This window comes from Salvelinus sp. IW2-2015, linkage group LG4q.1:29 (genome assembly GCF_002910315.2).
Source record: "Salvelinus sp. IW2-2015 linkage group LG4q.1:29, ASM291031v2, whole genome shotgun sequence".
NCBI lineage: Eukaryota > Metazoa > Chordata > Actinopteri > Salmoniformes > Salmonidae > Salvelinus > Salvelinus sp. IW2-2015.
Genome location: NC_036842.1, coordinates 45299065 through 45316203, shown reverse-complemented (window position 1 = coordinate 45316203; position 17139 = coordinate 45299065). Strand labels below are relative to the sequence as shown.

Sequence of the window (17139 nt, the reverse complement as noted above, 5' to 3'; positions counted from 1 at the left end):
AGGCAAAGGAGAGAGAGAGAAGGAAAAGAGATGGAGAGAGAAACAACAGAAGAGAGAGAGAGAGAAGGAAAGAGATGGAGAGAGAAACAATGGAAGAGAGAGAGAGAGAAGGGAACGAGATGGAGAGAGAAACAACCTGGAAGAGACAGAGAAGAGAGAGAAGAAGAGATGGAGAGAAACAACGGGAGAAGAGAGAAGAAGAGAGATAGAGAGACGGAACGAGAGAGAGAGCAAAAGAGGCGAGAAACACACGGAAGAGAGAGAGGAAGAGAAGGAAGAGATGCGAGGAGAAACAAACGCAAGAGAGAGAGAGAGAGAAGGAAAGAGATGGCGAGAGAAACAACGGAAGAGAGAGAGAGAGAAGGAACGAGATGGCGAGAGAAACAACGGAAGAGAGAGAGAGAGAAGGAACGAGATGGCGAGAGAAACAACGGAGAGAGAGAGAGAAGGAAAGAAATGGCGAGAGAAACAACGGAAGAGAGAGAGAGAGAGTAGACCTGTCATGATATGGGTAAGGCTGGAGTGACATGCATTGAGTCATGTACTTAGTGAAATGACAGAATGTATTAGCAGGATTACTAGAAAGCAGCTAGCTACCTGAATATGAACTGTTAGTGTTACGCAATCAGACATGTTCTACATATGACCTTTACCTCTCCAGCCCCACCCATACTGTCTATGTCCCAACTAACCCTGGAAGGAAACATCTATGATGTAACACCTATAGAGCTCTCCAGCTTGTAGTCCTAAAACCCTGAAATGACTCCCCTCTGGTTGGTTCAGCCTTTCCTATGGGGAAAATCAACGGGAAAGGGTTTTTGGGATAAACGCCCAAAATATGGTCTGAGGTTAACACAAGCTTAGGAGATCTTATACGTTTTGTTCTGCGAGACAATATTGGGGCTCCTGAGTGGCGCAGCKGTCTAAGGCAATGCAGTGCTAGAGGCATCACTACAGACCCTGGTTCGATCCCGGGCTGTATCACAACCGGCCGTGATCGGGAGTCCCATAGAGCGGCGCACAATTGCCGTCCTGGTTAGGGTTTGGCCGTGTAGGCCGTCATTGTAAATAAGAATTTGTTCTTAACTGACTTTCCCCTTTAAGTGGCTATGGAGTCTCAAAATGGACAAACAGTACTTTTGCCGCTTTTTTCTAGTTTTCAAGCGAAGGTCTTTTAACGGAGTATGCGACCACACTTGTTTGGTTCGCCTAGCCGAGGTCAGCTAGGCGCCAGCCGAACTGAATGCATGCTGACGCCTTAACAGAGCCTGACTCTGAATAATCACTGCTAATTAAGTCTATTGTTCAGGTTCATCACATCTCCTAGTGATGTGTGGTCCCTGGGTGAATTTACAGGTCACAGCCACCAGAGAGCGCTAGACAGTAACAAAAACCCATACAGTTAGACAGCTTCCAGTTCAAAGCTGATCTCTCCTTCTCTCTCTCTCTCTTCTCCCCCTCCCACTCTCCTGTTTTTTTTCTGTCCATCTTTCCATCTCCCCTCCTTCACTTCCTCTCCCTCCCAACCTCCCTGTTCCTCGCTGCCATTCACTGTCTCCACCCTGCCTGCCAACTAGTTAACACCCTTTCCTCCTCTCTCTCTTCCTTTCTCTTGGTTTCCTCTGCCCAGCCATTAGCTCAAACACACCAAACCAGCACAAATAGAGCTAATGTCATTCCTCCTTCATCCTATCCTGCCCGCTGAACACACCGACTCACCCCTCTCCTTTTCTCTCTCCAAACCATTTATGAGGAGGTGTGATGGCAAACTGCATTACGTCATCTTGTTTACACCTGGTTCTGGGACAACCCTGCCCAGCAACACACACACAGCTAAGTGAACTCTCCAAGCACACACCCTACATTTCAGATAGATAGAGTGGAGCTCGGTCTCCCCTGTTGCTGCCTCACTACACACACGCACACGCACACGCACACACGCACACGCACACACACGTCTCTCCTCTCCTCCAGTGTTCAGGGGTTACATAAGTGTCCAGAGCAGAGCAGTGCTGCAGTAATGTAATTAGCGCCAGAGAGTGGAGAGGAGAGAGGAGGGACGGGTCCAGCTCACCACAGCCAAACCCCCAATGAAGAAGCAAATTCACCCTATATCATTATTCTCCAATAATACACTCTTCCAGTAAAACCCTACTCCTATATCAGGACTGCAAACTATCCTCGTTATGTGCCCCACAAATGTCTGTTGAAATTGTGATAGCAATAATCTGACACTCACCCTGTGGAGGATGAGCCCTACAGAACCACCACCCTGTGTCCTGGAGGATGAGCCCTACAGAACCACCACCCTGTGTACTGGAGGATGAGCCCTACAGAACCACCACCCTGTGTACTGGAGGATGAGCCCTACAGAACCACACACTCTGTGTACTGGAGGATGATCCACTTACAGAACCACCACCTGTGTACTGGAGGATGAGCCCTACAGAACCACCACCCTGTGTACTGGAGGATGAGCCCTACAGAACCACCACCCTGTGTACTGGAGGATGAGCCCTACAGAACCACCACCCTGTGTACTGGAGGATGAAGCCCTACAGAACACCACCCGTGTGGAGGATGAGCCCTACAGAACACCACCCTGGTACTCTGAGGATGAACCCTACAGAACCACCCCTGTGTACTGGAGGATGAGCCCTACAGACACCCACCCGTTTGTACTGGAGGATGAGCCCTACAGAACCACGCCCCTGCTGTACGGAGATGAGCTCTTCACCCTGTGTACTGGAGGATGAGCCCTACAGAAACCACCCACCCTGTGTACTGGAGGGATGAAGCCCTACAGACCACCACCCCTGTGTACTGGAGGATGAGCCCTACAGAACCACCACCCTGTGTACTGGAGGATGAGCCCTACAGAACCACCACCCGCGTGTACTGGAGGATGAGCCCTACAGAACCACCACCCTGTGTACTGGAAGATGAGCCCGTACAGAACGCACCACCCTGTGTACTGGAGGATGAGCCCTACAGAACCACCACCTGCTGGAGGATGAGCCCACAGAACCACCACCCTGTGGTACTGGAGATGAGCCCACAGAACCACCACCCTGTGTCCTGGAGGATGAGCCCTTACAGAACCACCACCCTGTGTACTGGAGATGAGCCCTACAGAACCACCACCCTGTGGAGGATGAGCCCTACAAGACCACCACCCTGTGGACGATGAGCCCTACAGAACCACCACCCTGTGTACTGGAGGATGAGCCCTACAGAACCACCACCCTGTGGAGATGAGCCCTACAGAACCACCACCCTGTGAGGATGAGCCCTACAGAACCACCACCCTGTGTTCCTGGAGATGAGCCCTACAGAACCACCACCCTGTGTACTAGAGATGAGCCCTACAGAACCACCACCTTCCAGTCTATGACACTCACCCTGTGTCCAGTCCCGGGTACTGAAGGAAGCAGAACCCGACTCTGTCCCACTCTCCACATCACTGTCACTCTGGTACTCCACTGGGGACGCCGAGCCAGGCTTGATACGCACTAGAGGAAAAGATGGATAAACGGAGAGGGAAGAGAGAGACGCCAAGAAAGATGGGGAGAAAAGAAATGGACAATGTAGAGGAAGATGGAAAGGTTTACAGAGAGAGAGAGGGGGGAGAGAAAGGCAAAAAACAACAGGGGGTTAGCAACTTAAATCCAACCACCATAACACACAGTGCTTGGCAACACAAAAGGTAAGCCAGGCCATCCCAGCTGAGTTGATTAGAATTTTTATTTGGGTGTGAGAGAATTCCCTATATACTTAGGTGCTGCGGAGGCCGGTGATTGTATTTGGAACCCCCCCCTTTCCCCTACCCCCATCCCCCCTCTCTTAGTGGGTCAGAATGTGGCGACTGCATTGTTCAAATTTCTCTTCCCTGAGGATGCGAGGGGTGGGGTGTAGTGACGATGGGGTGGGATGGCGGCGGGTAAATAACTGTCCTTTGTGCATGAACACCCCCCCCCCCCCCCACACACCTATTATTACTGCAACCCACCTCATTCAACGAATAAAATCTCCTTTGAGTCTCTATAAACCACCTCCCGTCACAAAACCCTCCTCACCGCTGCTCTCTCTCTCTCTCTCTCAATTTAAGGGCTTTATTGGCACGGGAAACATATGTTAACATTGCCAAAGTAAGTGAACTAGATAATAAACAAAAGTGAAATAAACAATACAAATGTACAGTAAGCATTACACTCACAGAAGTTCCAAAAGAATCAAGACATTTCAAATGTCATATTATGTCTATATACAGTGTTGTAACGATGTGCAAATGGTTAAAGTACAAAAGGGAAAATAAATAAACATAAGTATGGGTTGTATTTACAATGGTGTTTGTTCTTCACTGGTTGACCTTTTCTTGTAGCAACAGGTCACAAATGTTGCTGCTGTGATGGAACACTGTGGTGTTTCACCCAGTAGATATGGGAGTTTATCAAAATTGGGTTTGTTTTTGAATTCTTTGTGGATCCGTGTAATCTGAGGGAAATATGTGTCTCTAATATGGTCATACATTTGGCAGGAGGTTAGGAAGTGCAGCTCAGTTTCCACCTCGTTTTGTGGGCGGTGTTCACATAGCCTGTCTTCTCTTGAGAGCCAGGTCTGCCTACGGCGGCCTTTCGCAATAGCATGGCTATGCTCGCCGAGTCTGTACATAGTCAACGCTTTCCTTAAGTTTGGGTCAGCCACAGTGGTCAGGTATTCTGCCACGGTTTACTCTCAAAGTTAGGGTGGAAGAGGACAGAGTTTTAGTTTCCTTCGCAGCCTAGCGCGGAGGAGACGCTGTCGTTACGGCATGGATTCAGGTGTGTTCCTGAGAATGGAATTAAGGCTCTGCTTTGCGGTCGGCGAACAGGTAGGAGCTGAATTTATACATCCCGCTTCCAGAATGAACAAAGCTGTGGTTCTGTTCATGAAAAGAGCAAATTTGGTAGGTAGGCTCATTGCTAGTGGAATATTTGTAAGGGGTGTGTTGGTGCCAATTTCTCATCTTTCTACCCCCTCGACCAGGGTGGTAGTTGCAAATTTGCCTCTGTTTATTACGGATGATAAAAAAAAGGGGGGGGAAAGGGTCGTTTTGGTAAAGTTGCTAGTGGTTTCGTGTACTGTCAGCAGGTTTTTAGGCAGATACAGGCCTGAGCTACAGGCAGTTAGATTTGGGTATGTCATTTAGGCGAAAATTGAAAAAAAGAGGCAGATCCTTAAGTTTGACCTAGTGGATATTTGGACTAGACGTTCCAACACAAGACAGTATACATGGGTGAAGGCCTTTGGAACTAGGGTGAGTGCAGCCCGGCTTGATCGATTTTACCTGTCCAGGAATCAAAGCAATAGGCTGTTGGGCGCTACCATTCTCCCGGTGGGGGTTTTCAGATCACCACATAACCATGGCTTGTCTGTCTATTTCACCAAGGCCTCGGCAGGCATCCTATCCTCCCAGCTCCTTCTTCTTTAGTTTGGAAAGACAGAGTGGTGAAGCCAAGGGTATGTGTTGTCCACGGCTTTCGGATGGGCGGGTGACCTCTGTGGTGGGGGAGATGCGAGAGCGGACTGTGGAGTTTTATACTGAGTTGTATAGGGCAGAACTGTGTGATCCTATGTGTGCTCAGGTNGTTGTATAGGGCAGAACTGTGTGATCCTATGTGTGCTCAGGTTTTGTTTGCAGAACTCCCTAAGCTCTCTCTGGCACAGAGGGATGAAATGGACATTCCTCTGTTGTCCCATGAACTGGCAGAGGCCGTAACCCAGATGACCCCGGCCGTGCACCGGGGGTCGATTGACTCCCTGTGGAGTTAAAAAAATAATAATTGGGGAATAATTGGACTGGACTGGACTTCTTTTGCGTGAGTGCGTCGGGGTAGGAGAGTTGCCGATGAGCTGCTGTCGGGTGGCTCTGACTCTCCTGCCCAAAAAAGGGGGCTTAAGAGCTGGAGGCCTGTGGCATTGCTCTGTGCGGATTACAAGATATTTGCCAAGGTCCTCGCTAATAGACTGAAATCCCATCTGGACTCTATAGTACACAAGGACCAGACATATTGTGTCCCGGTACGCTCAATTATGGACAACTTGTTCTTAAATCAGGGACATGTTGGACTTGTCGAGAGTTTCTAATGTGAACTTTGAACTGGTCTCTTTAGATCACGAGAAGGCTTTTGATAGAGTGGACCATGATTATCTGTTTAATGTGATGTTTGGGTTTGGGAAGAGGTTTTTGACCTGTGTGAAGATGTTGTATGCTGGGGTGTCATGTATGGTCAAGGTGGGAGGAGGGCTCAGTAGGCCAGTCTGGGTGAGACAGGGCATTAGACAAGGATGCCCTCTATCGGGGCAGTTACCGTTGAAGTCGGAAGTTTACATACAGTTAGGTTGGAGTCATTAAAACTAATTTTTCAACCACTCCACGAATTTCTTGTTAACAAACTACAGTTTTGGTAAGTCGGTTAGGACATCTACTTTGTGCATGACACAAGTAATTTTTCCAACAATTGTTTACAGACAGATTATTTCACTTATAATTCACTGTATCACAATTCCAGTGGGTCAGAAGTTTACATACACTGAGTTGACTGTGCCTTTACACAGCTTGGAAAATTCCAGAAAATGATGTCCTGGCTTTAGAAGCTTCTGATAGACTAATTGAMATCATTTGAGTCAATTGGAGGTGTACCTGTGGATGTATTTCAAGGCCTACCTTCAAGCTCAGTGCCTCTTAGCTTGACATCATGGGAAAATCTAAAGAAATCAGCCAAGACCTCAGAAAAGAAATTGTATACCTCCACAAGTTTGGTTCATCCTCGGGAGCTATTTCCAAACGCCTGAAGGTACCACGTTCATCTGTACAAACAATAGTACGCAAGTATAAACACCATGGGACCACGCAGCTGTCATACCGCTCAGGAAGGAGATGCGTTCTGTCTCCTAGAAATAAATGTACTTTGGTGCGAAAAGTGCAACTCAATCCCAGAACAACAGCAAAGGGCCTTGTGAAGACGTTTCAGGAGATATGGTGTGTTGGGTGGGGGGATACACGGTTGTAGAAGTGGTGAGGTTTTTTGGTTATTGTGACGTGTGGTGTTGTTTTGCATTGTGGTGTAGAGGGCAAGGTGAGTATGGTACATGTATGCAGTACAGCAGATATTTTGGTGTTTTAAGGGGGGAGGGGGGGGGGGGTGAGGTTTAAATGAAATGAGAATGTTTCATTAAAGAAAGACAAAAAAGCCCAAGTCTCTCTCTCAGCGCACAAGACCTCTGCTGGGCTGTAACTCTCTCGTACACACTAGGACGTTCGGTTATAACGGCGTCGGTTACTAGCTAGGGAAACTCACGAGGCATGTGCTACTGAAATTGTATATAGTTAAGGACTTATTCTTTTATAACAAATGCTCTTACTCCCATGTGTGATAGTGGTCGCTGTGCGCGGTTCTGAAACGTCAGTGCGCTGTTGAATTGGCGCCTTGTCTTAGACCACGTTGCCGTGTGAATAATATCAAAGTTAACCAGTATATTGGTGTTGAGAACAACGTGGTGGAGGCAGCAGCAGAGGAGGTGAGAAAACGGCCCTTGACTTATGGTCTAAGAACAGTGAGGAGAGAGGAAACCCCAACGTAATTAGGTCTATAATCAACAGCCGAGCTGTTAAATGTGACTGGCTTTATACAGCCTGCTTTTGTTGCCAGTTTAAGTGTTTAATAGCTGATTCTGTGAGCACCAGTCTGCATTTGCTATGTTGTAATAAAAGCTTTCCACTGTTTTTCATTAGAACAGCCTCTCTGGTATGACTTACAATTCATTTAGTGTTGTTTACACTGTTCCATATTGTCCCCAAAATAATATTTATAATAATAATAATATCATTAACTAATAATGAATTAATMATCATTTTTCTTGATCGCCTTCTTATTGTTATTACTATTATGATCATCATGATAATATTAAGTCATGTCATTATCATTAGTAGCCCATAGCKGCCTTGTGTAACCACCATCGAGCTGTAGGCCAAAGAGCGCATCCTGTTTAGTCTTCATACCGTAACTTACTATAGTTCAATACGTATATAGGCTACTGTATCAGTCAGTCAGTCATTCGTTCATGTCATCACACAGCATAGAGTTACCCGTGATTCGAAATGCAATCAAGCATTTTAGTTTTAAAATAAAATAACTAAGCGACCTTGAATAATTAGTGTCAACAATAAACTGTTCCATTCACGAAAGCACGCAACTGTTTTAGCCTTTAGTAAAGGCTATACGGAAAAAAACWGACTCTCTGGTAAGCTTGTAATTTATTTCATCCTGAGCAACCAGTGAGAATTCCCCCATGTTGAGTTTATTTGTCACGTCCTCTGCATCCATTTTGTTGTGCACYGGGGCCTCCCACTMCTCTTTCTATTCTGGTTAGAGACAGTTTGACCTGTTCTGTGAAGGGAGTAGTACWCAGCGCTGTACCAGATCTTCAGTTTCTTGGCAATTTCTCRYATGGAAAAGCCTTCATTTCTCAGAACAAGAATAGACTGATGAGTTTCAGAAGAAAGGTCTTTGTTTCTGGCCATTTTGAGCCTGTAATCGAACCCACAAATGCTGATGCTCCAGATACTCAACTAGTCTAAAGAAGGCCAGTTTTATTGCTTCTTTAAATCAGGACAACAGTTTTCAGCTGTACTAACATAATTGCAAAAGGGTTTTCTAATGATCAATTAGCCTTTTAAAATGATAAACTTGGATTAGCTAACACAACGTGCCATTGGAACACAGGAGTGATGGTTGCTGATAACGGGCCTCCGTACGCCTATGTAGATATTCTATTAAAAATCAGTCGTTTCGAGCTACAATAGTCATTTACAACATTAACAATGTCTTCACGGTATTTCTGATCAATTTGATGTTATTTTAATGGACTAAAAATGTGCTTTTCTTTCAAAAACAAGGACATTTCTAAGTGACCCCAACTTCTGACTTCTGGTAGTGTATCTCTTAACACCATCCATATTGGATTTCTATTTGCCATATATTTTTTGTGTTTGTGTGTGTGTACGTGTGTGCAGAGACAGGCGTCCTTACGAGGACAGTAAGGGACGGGTCACGTGTGAGATATCGTGACGGGGTGAACGAGAAACAGTGCGATATTGTAACTGAAAGGGAGGGAAAAGAGAGAAAGAGCTTGTATGTCAGAGTGAGATTGTTTTGAAGAGAGTTAACATTGACGAGACCCAAGAGAGATGTATTGCTTGTGARAAAACCGTTCAAGAGGTCAAGTGACACCCGGTTGTGCGATAAAGTGAGGAAGATGAGGAACGGCGTGTAAGTGAGAGAAATCACCTACTTCTTCCTGCTAGAGAAGAGGAGGAGGTGACCAGAGAGAACTCTATTATCGTTTCTCTATGAAAGGGACAGTTCACCCAAATTACAAAAGGACACATAGATTTCCTTACTCTGTAAGCAGTTTATGGAGAAAGTRTGACAGCAATCCATGCTTTTGTTTTGTTTACCTAAACACTGTTCCAAATGCAAAATTTTTGCATTGTTGGCACAAATCCAATGCAAGTTAATGGTACCTATATTAGCATTTCCACGCTTCATTTCCAAATCATCCTTTAGTATCTCAAAATRGATTGTCTCACTCAATGAAGTTACTTATAGATGATTCGAAAACGAAGCGCAAAAATGCTAACAGGTCATGTGGGTGAATTATCTGTTTAACTTTGACGATTTCATTTCCCAAATCCTTATTTTAGAAGGTTATACTTATGACGTTCGTATTGCGATTGTTTCAGCCTCGTTGCTTCAATGCTCTGGACAAGAGCGCATGCTCACCGACTAAAATCTACAACATAAACCTCCAAAGCTCCATCTCGACAACAGCACCATCCTCCGCTGCCTCGGACTCACCGGATCCCTCCGAGCGCCCGTCGCTCCCGATGAGGGGCACTGTGATGGCAGCGGTGGCCACCCCGTCCGTGGGCATGGTGGTGTAGACCACGGGCAGAGACTGGACCACCACGGGGATGGTCTGCAGCTGGCCCATCTTACTGGGCATGTTGACCGATGGGATGGTGTGGATGACATGCAGGATCTGCTGACCGCCTGCCCCCTGGGTGGATGCTAGGATGGACCCGGGCGAGAGCATCTGGAGGAGGGAGGGATGGATGGGTGGAGGAGAGGAGAGGAGGGGAGGGGATAGTGTGGGTATACATGTAGAGGAGCAAGGCCATCTGAAATGGCACTGTATTCACAGTACACTACTTTTAGCCAGAAAGGAGAATAGGGTGTCATTTTGGACACACACATTGTGTCAAGCATGGGAGTACTGTATTAGATTATTAAACTGAAAGACAAAGCCTTTCAATAAAAACATTGTAAACTAACAGTTACTACATAAGACATAGGAACCTGACTTCCACATTTTTGGCAGGCCCTAATACAGTATGTGTGAGTGGTTTCACTTTTCAGCCAACAGACACTTCTACCCATCATTCCAAAAGAGGAGCTAGCTAACGAGCCGACTGGCTTAATAACTGGCGTGGTTACCATGGTGTCTAGAAAGGTTACCGTATGGATGGGGGTTGCCGACAGCGTGGGCATCGCCACGGAACTCGGGACGGGGTTGGYTGTCGGCGTAGAGACGGGCAGGGAGGAGCGAGGCTTGCCGAGGGACAGGTCGACAGGTTCCGTCTGGTCCTCCGGGGGGAGGGAGGAGTCGTCTGCTGTTGTGTCTGTGGCTGTGCAGAGTGGAGGGGGAGACACAGGTTGAGTCTTCTCTGTCTTGATCTTCAGGTCTGTAGGCTGGGGACACTCCTCGCCTACTTCAGCCTGCTAGAGAGAGTGAGAGAGAGAGAGGGAGGGAGGGGAGGAGAGGATGGAGGGAGGAAGAGAGAAAAAGAGAGAGGGAAAGGGAGATAAATAGGGAGGCAGACGATGGAGAGAGGAAGAAAAAGAGATGATCAGTCAGCACATTATTTCTCTCCACACACACACACACACACACACACACACACCACACACACACACACACACACACACACACACACACACCACACAACACACACACACACACACACACACACACACACACAACAACACACACACACACACACACACACACACACACACACACACACACACGCCTGACCTGTTCTCCCCTCAGCAAAGTTCAGCTGTACCTCTGGCTGCACAGACAGAGCAAAGCAGGTTAGGGGAACAATGTTTGCTGTGTGGGGCCCTGGGAGCTGAGAGGTGGAGAACAGAGCAGCAGACCTAGAGCTGGCACACTGCCATGAGAGAACGGCCCTGCACAAGCCCTGCACTGAGGCACTGGGCGTGTTGGAGTGTTAAGGCTAAAGCAATCGACTGTAGACAAAAGTCAAGGAGTGAAATCGGGGGAGGTGCATCAGCGACAGCCAATAGCTCAGATCAACACACTCACAAACCCGAAATCATTATATCATATTATGTGTGTCGATTCATAGTACAATCAATTAGTGAGAGACTCAAATGTCACATTTATTTGTATACACTGAGTGTACAAAACATGAAGGACGCCTGCTATTTCCATGACAGACTGACCAGGTGAAAGCGATGATCCCTTATTGATGTCACCTGTTAAATCCACTTCAAATCAGTGTAGATGAAGGGGAGGAGACGGGTTAAAGAAGGATTTTAAGTCCTGGACAATTGTGACATGGATTGTGTATTGTGCCATTCAGAGGGTATGGCAAGACAAAATATGTAAGTGCCTTCAACGGGGCATGGTAGCCCTAAAGCATGGAGCAGCACACAACACAGCCCTAAAGCATGGAGCAGCACACAACACAGCCCTAAAAGCATGGCAGTAGAACACAACCGTAAAGCATGAGCACACACAACCCCTAAAGCATGGAGCATACAACAACACAGCGCTAAAGCATGGAGCAGTCACAACACAGCCTAAAGCATGAGCAGCACACAACACAGCCTAAAGCATGGAGCAGTACACACACAGCCTAAAGCATGGAGCAGCACACAACACAGCCCTAAAGCATGGAGCACACACAACACAGCCGTAAAGCATGGAGCAGCACACAACACAGCCCTAAAGCATGGAGCAGTACAAGCAGCACAGCCCTAAAGCATGGAGCAGCACAAACAGCTAAGCGAGCAGTCCAACAGCCCTAAAGCATGGAAGAGCACACACAGCCCTAAAGCATGGAGCAGCACACAACACACCCTAAAGCATGGAGCAGACACAAACACCCCTAAAGCATGGAGCAGCAACACAACACAGCCCTAAAGCATGGAGCAGTACACAACACAGCCTAAAGCATGGAGCAGTACACAAACACAGCCAAAGCATGGAGCAGTACACAACACAGCCTAAAGCATGGACAGTACACAACAACACAGCCAATAAAGCATGGAGCAGTACACAAGCACAGCCCTAAAGCATGGAGCAGCACACAACACAGCCCTAAAGCAATGGAGCAGTACACACAACACAGCCGCTAAGCATGGAGCAGCACACAACACAGCCCTAAAGCATGGAGCAGTACACAACACAGCCGTAAAGCATGGAGCAGCACACAACACAGCCCTAAAGCATGGGCAGTACACAACACAAGCCGTAAAGCATGGAGCAGCAACAACCAGCCTAAAGCATGGAGCAGTACACAACACAGCCTAAAGCATGGAGCAGTACACAACACAGCCTAAAGCATGAGCAGCACACACAAGCCTAAGGCATGGAACAGTACACAAACACAGCCTAAAGCATGGAGCAGCACACCAACACAGCCCTAAAGCATGGAGACTACACAACACAGCGTAAAGCATGGAGCAGCACACAACACAGCCCTAAAGCATGGAGCAGTACACAGCACAGCCCTAAAGCATGAGCAGCACACAACACACCCTAAAGCATGGAGCAGTACACAACACAGCCCTAAAGCATGAGGCAGTACACAACACAGCCCTAAAGCATGGAGCCAGCACACAACACAGCCCTAAAGCATGGAGCAGCACACAACACAGCCCTAAAGATGGAGACACCAACAACACAGCCCTAAAGCATGGAGCAGTACACCTCACAGACCTAAAGCATGGAGCAGTACACAACACAGCCCTAAAGCATGGAGCAGTACACAACACAGCCCTAAAGCATGGAGCAGTCACAACACAGCCCTAAAAGCATGGAGCAGTACACAGCACAGTCCCTAAAGCATGGAGCAGCACACAAGACACAGCCCTAAAGATGGAGCAGTACCCAACACAGCCCTAAAGCATGGAGCAGCACACAGCAGCCCTAAAGCATGGAGCAGACACAACGCAGCCCTAAAGCATGGCGCAGTACACAGCAGCCTATACATGGAGCAGTTACACACAGCCTATCTAGCATGGAGCAGTACACAGCAGCCATATCTAGCATGGAGCAGTCACAGCACAGCCCTAAAAAAAGCAGAGCAGTCACAGCAGCCGTTATCTAGCATGGAGCAGTACACAACGGCCCTATCTAGCATGGAGAAGCACACAGTGGCCCTATCTAGCATGAAGCAGCACACAGCGGCCTATCTAGCATGGAGCAGCACACAGCAGCCTATCTAGCATGGCAGCATGCACACACAGCCCCTAATCTAAGCATGGAAAGCAGCAACAAGAAGCCTATCTACATGGACAGCACACAGAAGCCCTATCTAGCATGGAGCAATCACACAGCAGCCCATCTACATGGAGCAGCACACAGCAGCCCTATCTAGGCATGGAGCAGCCACACAGCACCCTATCTGCATGGAGCAGCACACACCAGGCCTTCTCGCATAGCATACAGAAAAACAAGCATTAGCATCAGGAAGGAGAGAAAGAACCCAACGGTAGAGAGATAGCAGCACAGCTTGCCTGGCCAACCCAAAGGCCAAACACTGAAACCCCAGATATTCTAAGGAGCGAAACAGAACAGACAACTGATCTGTTTCACTAAGCCTAGTTAGCCCCGCACGCTTAACACAGAGCAACGTAGCAGCGAGCAGCAACACCCCCTGCCCAGCTAACCTTGGTCCAAGCCCAACTTCAAAACACCTGAGGCAGTTGAGGCATGTGCACCCAGATACAATATGGAGGTGCCCGGTCAAATTCTGAGCACTACCTAGTGCCCACTATCCAGCAGTACATACCAAACCCAGGAGCAGAGCAACTCTATGCATGCGCGTCTGTGCGTGCACACACACACAAACACACAACCCACACACACTACACAATCACACACACACACACACACACACACACACACACACACACACACACTACATTCCACACACACACCAACAGCACACACACACCACACCACACACACACACGCTGCAAACTTGTCATGAGAGACAAAGCTATAAGAATGACTGTGCTATTCTAAACCTTCTACCAAAACTAGCTGCTACCTATCCTACATCACAACAACACAAAGTGGCCACAGGCCAGACCCAGAAAGAGAAGGATTCAGTCCCATGTCATAGTAAACAAATAAGCTAGGCTACATGTTATTGTCAAACAAAAGAAGCGAAGGAGAGCAAAGGATGTGGTGTGGGGTGAGAGAGAGACGAAGCGAGACAACAGAGAGTGGGTGGGAAAGGCTCCAGTTGCCAGGAATACAATGCGGTATGCTGACTCGTTTTTCCCCTCAAATTAATACTTCACAGCCCACCCCTCACTTCCTCCCTCGCCCCTTCCTTCCTCCGTCCCTCCTCTTGTTCCACACCCCTTTCACCTCGCCGCTCATCATCGTTAGTCCTGCTTGTCCTCCGCACCTCCCTCCATCTCTCAACCTCGTTTTCTCCCCTGCTCTCCGTTTTATTCTATCCATCTCTCTCCTACATTCTCCAATGGTGTTTAGACTCATAAAAATACTCAGGCACACCCAACTATTTCTTCCAAGCTAAACATTTCAAATGGAGATCCTAACAATCTGTCAGACTATTTCACACTGACAGAAGAGAGAGCTGTCAGAACCCGTCCACTGACAGAGAGGTTTCATAACTACACTGACAGAAGAAAGAGAAGGGGCTGTGTCATAGAATGAAAACCCCGTTCCACACTGACAGGGACGTGCAAAGAAACCACCTGACAGAAAAGAGGAGGGCTGTTCAGACATGAAACGCCGATTGACACACTGCAGAAGAGAGGAGAGGGCGAAAAGCCCTCAGGCAAGAGGATGTTTTGCAAATGAAAAGCCCATTACACACTGACAAAAGAGAGAGAGGCATGTGTCAGAATGAAAGCCCGTTACACAACTGGACAGAAGAGAGAGAGAGGCTGTCTAGAATGAAAGCCCGTTACAGCACTGACAGAAGAAGAGAGAGAGGGGCTGTGTCCCATAATGAAAAACCCCATTACACACATGACAGAAGAGAGAAGAGGGCTGTGTCAGAAATGAAAGCCGTACTACACTACAGAAAGAACGAGAGAGGGCTGTGTCAGAATGAAACCCCAATTACCACACGACAGAAGAGAGAGAGAGGGGCTGTGTCCGACAAAGAAGCCATTAACACACTGACAGAAGAGAGAGAGGGCTGTTCAGAATAACACCGTTACGAACATGAAGAAGAGAGAAGAGGCTGTGTCACGAATGAAACCCGTTCAACACGACATGATAAGAGAGAAGAGGCGTGTGTTTCAAATGCAAACCCCATTACACACTGACAGAAGAGAGAGAGAGGGCTGTGTCAGAATAAACCCCATTACACACTGAACAGAAAGAGAGAGAAGAGGGGCGTGTGCAGAATGAACCCCATTATCAAATTCAATCAAATTGTATTTGTCACAACTACATCTGGTTAGCAGATTTATCGAGTGTAGCGAAATGCTTGTGCTTTCTAGTTCCGACAATGCAGTAATAACCAATCGAGTAAGTCTAACCTAACAAATCCACACTACTACCTTATACAGCACAGAGTGTTAAAGGATGAAGAATATGTTACATAAAGAATATATGAATGAGTATGGTACAGAACGGCAATAGCAAGATGCACTAGAGTATCGAGTACAGTATATACATATAGAGATGAGTTAATGTAGGTATGTAAACATTATATTAAGTGGCATCTGTTTAAAACGTGGCTAGATACATTATTGATAAGATGCAATCATGCAGAGGTGGTATAGAGTACAGTATGTAGCATATGAGATGCTTGTAATGATAGGGTATCGTAAACATTATATTAGAGTGACAGCTTTACTCTTGACGCTAGGAGGCAAGAATTTGGAAAAATAACGTTCCAATGTAAACGGCCTATTTCTGCAGGCCAGATTGCTCTAGAATAATTGGCAATATATGACCGATTAGGCAGAAAAACACTCTTAAGTTTCAAAGACTGTCAAAAATATGTTCTGGTGAGTAAAACAGAACTTTATTTTGAGGCGAAAACCTGAGGAAATCCAACATGGAAGTGCCACTTCTTCTTGAAAAAATCCCTGTTCCTTTGACTGCCCTATCCTCCATTTAAAGGGATATCCAACCAAGGAAATTCCTTTCCCAATGGCTTCCACAGGTTGTGAAACAGGCTTTAGAACATAGTGTCAAGCTTTTTATTTCGAAAAATTAGCGAAATTTAATCAAATCGCGTCAGTGATAGCCAGATGTCCGTTGATTAGTTCTTGCGCGCGAAAGTGGTAGCCTCAACTTTTCTTTTCTCTATTGGTATTGAATAGTTTACCGTCCGGTTGACAATATTATCGAGTATTTACGTTTAAAAACAACATGAGGATGATATAAAAACGTTTAACATATGTTTTACGAACATTACGGATATCCTTTTTGGAATTTTGTCTGCCCTTCAAAAGGAACCGGCACGAAGCCTGTGGTTTTCTTCCTCTGAACATAACGCGCGAAACCAAATGGAGGTTTTTGGTTATAAAAAATAATATTTTATCGAACAAAAATAACATTTATTGTGTAACTGGGATTAATTTATCGCTTTTCTTGACTTTCGTGACCAAAAGGTGCTAGGGGGGGTGTTTGTAATGTTTGTCTAGTGCATCGATAAACTCACCAAAACAAACGCTTGGATTGCTTTCCGCTGTAAAGACATATTTTCAAAAATCTGGACACGGACAGGTGGATTAAAACAACATGCTCAAAACTGTGTTTGCTATATTGCACTGTGAAAGTTAT

The 17139-nt window shown here is 46.7% G+C and overlaps 1 protein-coding gene across 1 annotated transcript in view; it reads right to left on the bottom strand.

Moving 5' to 3' along the window:
- LOC111960940 (Krueppel-like factor 8) overlaps nucleotides 1–17139 on the bottom strand; it is a 105126-nt gene that overhangs the window by 5527 nt on the left and 82460 nt on the right. Inside the window, exons 3-5 of the mRNA XM_070442927.1 lie at nucleotides 10539–10823; nucleotides 9900–10137; nucleotides 3419–3512 (exon numbers count right to left, since the gene is read on the bottom strand). Coding sequence (XP_070299028.1) covers nucleotides 3419–3512; nucleotides 9900–10137; nucleotides 10539–10823 — 617 coding nt within the window. The remainder of the gene's footprint in view (nucleotides 1–3418; nucleotides 3513–9899; nucleotides 10138–10538; nucleotides 10824–17139) is intronic.